This window comes from Lycium ferocissimum, chromosome 2, assembly GCF_029784015.1.
Source record: "Lycium ferocissimum isolate CSIRO_LF1 chromosome 2, AGI_CSIRO_Lferr_CH_V1, whole genome shotgun sequence".
Taxonomy (NCBI): Eukaryota; Viridiplantae; Streptophyta; class Magnoliopsida; order Solanales; family Solanaceae; genus Lycium; species Lycium ferocissimum.
In genome coordinates this window covers 71,180,645-71,188,925 of record NC_081343.1, presented here as the reverse complement: position 1 = coordinate 71,188,925, position 8,281 = coordinate 71,180,645, and the positions used below count along the sequence as shown (strand labels likewise).

Genomic DNA, 8,281 nt, shown 5'->3' with positions numbered 1-8,281 from the left:
CTCATCCATTTTCCTCCACCATCTTAATGGTTCCTCCATTAATTCATATATTAAATATATATGTATCACTATAAATAGAGGCATAAGTTTTCATATGAAATACACTTGTAATACATCTTGGAAGAACAATAAAATCTCTCCTCTTTGTCACTCTATTTCTATGGTTTTCATCCTTTAATATTGTGACTCTTTTAGCTTCATTTTATAACACTGATATACTATTAGACTATATATAACCTTTTGTCAGCGAAGTGATCAAATCTTCCCCTCAGAAATTGGAAGAGACACATGAGGCCACATATACAAGAACTTGACCAAGCTCATTTACATATCCAATCCCCTCAAATAACCGACAACTTGATTTGAAATCCTACCCTTAAAACAAATTAATCTACTCCCTTTGTTTCAATTTGTTTGAACCTATTTTCTTTTTAGTCCGTGCCAAGATGAATGATTTCTTTCCTAATTTAGAAACAAATTCACTTTTTGAATGATTTACGTACCACATAATTTTCAAGGCTTATTTTGAACCACAAGTTTCAAAAGTCTTCCCTCTTTCTTAAATGTCGTGCCCAGTCAAATGGGTTCATATAAATTGAAACGGAGGGAGTATTATTTACAAGGTTTTCTCCAATTACCATAATCAATGATCACTTTTGTAGCAAGTCAAACTATAGCCCCTTCATTCTCAATCGAGCGAGCAACAGCTCAACAACCGAGCTTGATTAGAATTTAAAAAGTTAATCATTCTTTACTTTCATTTATGAATTGAAAGTAAACGAATCTACCCTTCATTTATTTACTCATTCTATTGTTTTCTCAGTTTATGTTTTCATAGACAACTTTAACTCATAGTAAAATGGGTGTCTTTCTTCTTGATTATGAGATGGGATTAAGATGTTCTCAGTATTTGTTGCTTCACTCATGTACTGATTTATTCTAAATTGGCTAGGGGTGCAGTAAGCAATATTGAGCTTAATGAGAAATACTTTTAGCAACGAAATCTTTAGCATAAGACGATAAAGACTTAAAAAATGGAACATTACTCCGTTAACCATCTACGCAAGGTCTTGTCAGCTGTGGAAATAATAAAAGAGCTTTTGAGGGGCTAGAAAAGAATATTTGTTCCATTTCAAAAAATCTTTTATTTTAAATTTTGGTGCACGTATGAAGTTTTTGTCCACATAGAAGAATCTGTGTTATTTGTAGAGGAGAAGAATCATATTGTTTACCCAAAAAAGGTGCAATTAAATTTGTTAGTGATTTAAAGGATACATGAATTGATTTGTAATAAGTAAGTAGAAAATAATAGCAATTAGTAATGAATTCAAGTAAATATAAAGCAAGAAGACAGTAAAGTAAGCCTAGACCGCATGAGTTTCGGAGGAGATCCTCTGTTGAATATCACTCCGGTGGAACACTTGGCCTTGAAGGACTTAAATTAACTCGGAACAAAAAGAATACCATGAAAACAATTTTGCTTGTAATTAGAATGAAATTGTATAACTATGAGTAAGATGTATGTTTCAGATGCCTATTACACAGAGTAGGGGTGTACAAAGTAAACCGACAAACCGCACTAAACCGATAAACCGAGTCAAACTGAGAAAAAAACCCGATTATTGGTTTGGTTTGACTTGGTTTGGTGTTGGAAAAAAAAATCCGACCATGATTGGTTTGGTTTGGTTTTAGCTAAAAAAAAGTCAAACCGAACCAAACCAACCCGACATTACATGTATTCGAGTTTTAAAATATTTATTTGTAATGTAATTTATAAATATTTCTTAAATTTTTCGTAGTTTTTTATCTATTATGATATTATTAAGCTCAACTTTTAATTTTGAATGTCAATAAGTTTTATATCCTATGGATGTTAGTAATTAAATAAAGTCAAAACCAAACCAACTCAACACTAATGCAAAAAGAAATTCAATCTACCACTAAGAATGACAATAGTGTTGGATATCTATTCTTTAGTTTTGTATAATTGGTTTAGGGAGTGAAAATACATAGCTTAAGTTTTTTTTCTTTGTCATGTAAATAATACTTGTTAACTGTACTTATTTTAGATGACTTAGTATTTTTAGATTATGGTCATTTTCTTTATGGCTTATTAATTAGCAATATCTATTTTAACCGATTTTATTATCTCTTGCTGAATATTTAATACAATGTCATCACTCTTCTCACATTTTGTGTTATTTTCTTAAGAAACACCTCAATTATATAAATTGTATCTTACTAGGACTAAAAAAATATTTGAAGTAAAGTGTATATGTTTTGAGTTTTGTATCCAGACTATTCCGAAAAAGAAAAAAAAACCCGAAAAACCGAGAAACCGAATAACCGAGAAAATCCGAGGTTGAAAACCGAATTTTATTGGTTTGGTTTGGTGTATAAATTTTAAAATCCGACGCAATTGGTTTGGTTTGGTGTTTAAGAAATTCGAATCAATATACGTATTACCCCCAACACAGAGCTTGAGCTCCTTTTATAGTTGAGAGATGCAGTTTTGAGCTGTAAATCTAGCCTAATAATGGGCAATAATAATCAATAAATGCTACTTTTAATACAAAAGTATAATGTTCAGCTCCGAATCCGATGAGTTACGTAACGTTTGTTGTTCATAATTGACCCATATCAATTGCTTCGTAACATTTGATCTTGGTTCACACAAAATCACTCCTTCCGGTTAAATCAATCTTCGTACCATTGATTGATTCCATCTGCCACGTGTTCCTCTTTCCTCACGCCATGTATCAAGCCATATTTACGATGTATGCTTATATAAGTTCTTTAATTCATCGTGCATATAAAATACAAACAATTTTTTAAATACTTAAGTAATAAATTCAAAGATATGAACGTGATTCAAAATGCCACGGTTTCCAACTCAGGGAAACATCACAACTAAACTCCGTTTTTATGCTCTCAAACAATTTGGATTTATCGTTCCCAACACTAGAAACAATGGATGTGGGCCGATCGAATATTGCAAAGCTCTTTTAAAAAAGGAGTTCCAAACTAAAGCTGTCGAATAATTTTTTTTATCTACTTAGGATATTACCGTTTTAAAAGTTAGATCTTATCCTGCTTTTTTATAATAAGTGGTGTTTTTAGCTTTTACGACACCCTTAAGAAATTACTCCTCCTAAAAAATTAGGAGTGTTTTACTAACTTACCTCTAATCAAATTTTACCTCTTTTCTAGAAAAACTACTTAATAATTCTTGATTATGTAAATAAGTGTAATTTTAAAAAAATAAGATCAATTTCTTCTTAAAATCCTAAAACACCACTTATTTTGAAACAAAATAAAAAACCTAAAACACTATTTGTTTAAAAACAGAGGGAGTATTAATTAAGCTGAACAAGGGAAAATTCAAAAGAAAATCTTGTAAACTTTAGATCTTGGTACTCACATAAAGTATAAGATAAATCGAAAGATACCCCGTAAGGAGGACTGTGATGAAGTAATAGCACTATTTCATTCTTAATTAATAATCTCAGATTTAAATCCTAAAATATGCAAATTTAAATTTGATTGCATAAGATTCAATATAAAACAAATCAAATTCCTTTTCTAGTCCAACTAGAGGGCCCCAAGTTTAATAATCCAGTCACTCGACCGACAGCACTAAATTTCACCGCATGTCACGCGTGACTAAATACCCCGAGCCGACTGGTGTATTTGAAACGGACATCCCGGCTCCCTCCGTTTTAATCTATGTGAATATATTTGATTAGACATAAAATTAAAAAAAAAGAGAATTTTTTTAAACTTATGATCCTAAATGAGTCACATATATTTTATGTGACTATAAATAATTGCATAAATATAAATTGTTTTCAAATATAGAAAGACGTTATTCTTTTTTATACGAATTAGTAAGAAAATAGGTTCACATAAATTGAAACCGAAAGATGATTATTTTTGAAAATATCATGGCAGTAACGTGATTAGGTTAAAAAGCGAGGGCATCTCAGCTAAAATCGGATATATAAATATCCAAAATCTGTACTAACCTTCTCCTCCCTCGCATCTTACGGGTCTTCGCAACCAAAGTGATAAAGGTGAATAATTTATTTATTTATTTTTAGTTTTTTCACTCTCACTATTTGTATAGTTGTATTTATATTTACCTTTGAATCCCAAAATATAGGGTTTGTGTGATCTGCTTGTTACGCCCTCAATTTTTTGTAGTAAGCTTTAATTTCGGCCTTATGTATTGCTGTGTTTTCACTTAATCTCTGATTCAACGTATCAATTTTAAATGTCTTTGAAGTTCTTTTATATGTTTATATCCATTTTGTTTCCTTGATCTCTTTTACTTTGTGAAGTTAGTAACTTTATCGGAAATTTTATTGAATGAAGATGAGTTATTCATGTTCAACTTAGATTAAAAATACTGCTAACTATTTATATAATCAAGGCATAAACTTTTCTCTTTTGCACAGATTATTAACACCACATACTTATACGTTTTCCAAGTTTTTTGTTTATGCGAACAAACCATATTTTTCTCTAGGTTTTCTTTTTCTACGAGTTAGGTAATTTAATTTTCATGTTACAATTACCTCGATGTTGATTCTTGAGCTATTTGCTGATCTCTATCAAGTTCAAATATTGCTACTTGTTTATTTGCTTTGTCTCTTCCTTTCTATCATATGTTCGTATAGATTGAATTGCTATGGTTGAGTCACTTATAGTATGTCTGATCTTATTTATGCTTCTTTGGAAAAATGTGTTTTACGGCAAGTCTCAAGGCATATGCTTCTGTAATCAGATACTGCAACATGGAGAATATGAACAGCTACTGGCAATTTGGAGATGAGCTTCGAGGACAATCAAAAGTCTCAGAGGATCATAACTGGTCAACAGCTGCTCTAAAATTGGCTGAGCAGATGAAGTACAAGGGTGAACGGAGGAATAACCTTGACTTTTCAAAGAGCTCGGCTGAAATTAGGCCCAGGGGTAATCCTATGTTTCAGGAAGATAACAAGTGGGAAAGCCTTAACTTCAACATGTTAAATTTGGATAACAAGATGACTGAAAATATGAGCAAGAATCGCATTATGGATAGCATGTACAATGCAAATCCAGTTTATCTTAAACCCAATTTTAACAGCTTGGGGAATACATCTTTAAGCAAGTTCAACGCTAGCAGCTATACCAAGGAACATGGCAAGAATAACAATAACAACACTGAGAGCACCAACGGAAATAACTCTGTTGACAAAAGGTTTAAGACTCTGCCTGCCGCTGAGACACTGCCGAAGAATGAGGTTCTTGGTGGATATATATTTGTTTGTAACAATGACACACATCAGGAAGACTTAAAGCGCCTGTTGTTCGGGTAATTACCTTTTCCCTATCATGTTAAGCATTGTATATCCAAGTGTACCATAGAGTTTGGTATTCAATAGCCTGGAGTTTTATGTCTTGTTACTAGTGGGACAAAATGCATGTTGAACCTGCTTAGTTCACAACCAGTGATTTTACACTTTTTATTGAAGAAGCTAAAAAGCAACTAGCCAACAATTGAAGAAAATGAATTCCAATTTTGTCACTAGCTCTAAGTTGACTCTTCTTCAGAATTGCTATCAACTATCCTCAACTCCAATCACAACTTAGCCAAGTACCAACAAAAGTTAAAATCATTGATAAAGAGATAATGACTAGGAAGTAATTTCTTCTCATTGTTATCACCTCTTCTCAACTCCAATCATTTCTTTGCAGGCCTTCCTCCTAGATACAGAGATTCCGTGAGGGCAATAACGCCAGGGTTACCATTGTTCCTATATAATTACACTACTCACCAGTTGCATGGTATCTTTGAGGTTAGTTGCAGTAACTATTGGCTATACTTGAGCTCAAAATGGCGCAATAAATCAAGTGTTTTATATTTTTGTAACTAAAGAGTTATTGACATCAAATATCATATTGGATGCTGCATGGCATACAGATTCACATTCTTGTATGCATACTTGCAGTGTGAAGCATAAGATTAATAGTCATATAAAGAATAGCTGTTTCTTCTCTTATCACTTTTTGTTAGTACTGTGGTTAGAAAATTTCCTTATCTAGTGTTAAGTCTGAAGCCTTGATGTGCTCTATAGTTTATCGGGAACTTTATGATTTTACTGCTTTTTCCTGAGAATTAACTTGCTGGCCAAAAATGATTTCTGATTACTATATGTTGTTAAATATGAGCACCACGAGCTTCACTTTTAGAATAGCTTCAGTGGAAGGCCTTCTTGCTTCTCCGATTGATTTATGAATGAGCATAGATATTAGAGAAAAAAATGGATTCAATCCAATAAAATCTCCAGCATTCGCCATGACCTTCTTTTGAACTATTTGAACTATCTGGGCAGGCATCGAGTTTTGGAGGTTCCAACATTGATCCAACTGCGTGGGAGGATAAAAAGTGCAAAGGAGAGTCAAGGTTCCCTGCTCAGGTAAGGTTATGAATTACAGTTCATTTGCTATTGAGGCTTTTGAAGGATCTGTATTGAATTTTTTAGTTTCACCTACTATTTAGGTGAGGATCCGTGTCCGGAAAGTCTGTAAGCCGTTGGAGGAAGATGCTTTAGACCAGTTTTACATCATTATGATGGCCCCAAGTTCCGCCTAGAGCTCTCTGTGCCTGAGGTAAGATGAGATTCTATTCATGTATAAGTTCCATGGACCTGTTATGGGCGGACCACATGTTTTTAACCCCCAAACCTTATCGGTTTTGCAGACTTTGGACTTAATGGATCTCTGTGAAAAAGCTGGTGTTTAGGTGCTATGTGCACGTGCTGGCGTCCTGTACTAATAAGCATAAAGGAATTGTAGGCTATGTGAATGTTATAGTTTTGTGGTGCATGTCAGCAGTGTGCTGTCCGTGGATTTCTCATAGCGCAAGCTTTGGTGGGCAGGTCTGGTTGATAGGTTGTAACTTTAGGATTGTCTTGTGTAAGCCAAATAAGTGCAATGCTTATCTCTGATGATATTTGCAGCCTAGCTTCACAAATTTAGCTATGTAATCTTACAGTGAACTTGAGATAAGTAAGCTGATTATGTAATGGGTCAAGATCGGATGTGTTCCTGTATCTGCAGAGGAACTCTGCTTCATCCGATTTGTACCACGCGAATTCCTAATATTTATTTGCTTTTAAGGAATGCCAGTGTGTATCCGCCGCCAAGGAATTTGGTGTGGCTTTGTCATAAAAATATCTGGTTGATGGTGAAAGTGTATCCAGCAACAAGTTTTTGCAGAAACTGTGTGGCTATCTTGGCTCATTATGGAACAGTGATACGGTAATGTGTCTCCAACCTTGGCTAGGACTGGTAATGGTCCTTCAGCTGCTCATATACAGTATGAAGAGCAGTTGTGGGACCATTAACTGTCCGGACATGAAAAGCAGTTCTTTACCTTTAACTGTCCAGCCACGTTTGTCGTTATATTAGTATTGCTAATATATATTATGTGCGAGATAACAATCTAGATATATTTACCAAAATAATTATGTCAGACTTTACTTCTCTCTGACTTTAAAAATGTTCTCTCTAACTTTTCTCTCTGACTTGGGAGATGTGCCCACCTTTTCTCTCTCCTAAATCTTTTTTGGGAAGACCTTCTTCTGGTTCTTACCATGGGCAAGCAAGCATTTTTCATTTTAGGGGAAAAATCTTTTGAACTCGTCAACATCGGGGACACAGAGAATAGATGGTTCTCCCTCATCGAAAGGAGCAAACGATTCACCAGCAGAATCAACATCGATGAGAACACTTCGGTGGATATGTGATGCTATGAGGCAAGCATCACGCAAAGGGGATCTTACAGAAGATGGGGTAGAAAATGTTGAACAATATCTCACACAGGTGTATCGAATTTCAATATCTACGTGCAGATTTCTTCGAATGAGGTATGGTACAGTGAAAGGAAGTCGGCGGTGATCATTCAAGAGGTGAATTACAACAAAGTTGGGTGGATTTTCGCAGAAAAAATTCTTCGTTTTCTAGGGCACTCCAACATCAATCGCGTTCCTTTTCGTCCGCATCCCCACTTTTGAAGACATTTTTTGAAGCTCGCAAATCGAGAGTCGGCCGGACTGCCTTCATCATCTACTACTAATTTCAAAGACCCGCAACACCTACTCTCCGCATGTTTGATAGGTATCTTCAATGACCCTTTCAACATTAGCCCTAACACTGTAAAAAAACCATTCAAAATGGTTCTCTGGTCGATGGAAAATTACAAATGCCCGAAAGTTACCCCAATGGATCACAATAT

At 34.4% G+C, this 8,281-nt stretch overlaps 1 protein-coding gene across 1 annotated transcript; it reads left to right on the top strand.

Moving 5' to 3' along the window:
- The first annotated feature begins 4,276 nt into the window (after positions 1-4,276).
- LOC132047320 (B2 protein-like) lies at positions 4,277-7,237 on the top strand. Its single transcript, XM_059438334.1, has 5 exons — positions 4,277-5,356; positions 5,741-5,840; positions 6,378-6,461; positions 6,545-6,654; positions 6,746-7,237. Exons 1-4 carry the CDS (start codon positions 4,743-4,745, stop codon positions 6,635-6,637), a joined length of 891 nt encoding a protein of 296 aa, XP_059294317.1. The 5' UTR covers positions 4,277-4,742; the 3' UTR covers positions 6,638-6,654; positions 6,746-7,237.
- Positions 7,238-8,281: the final 1,044 nt, after the last annotated feature.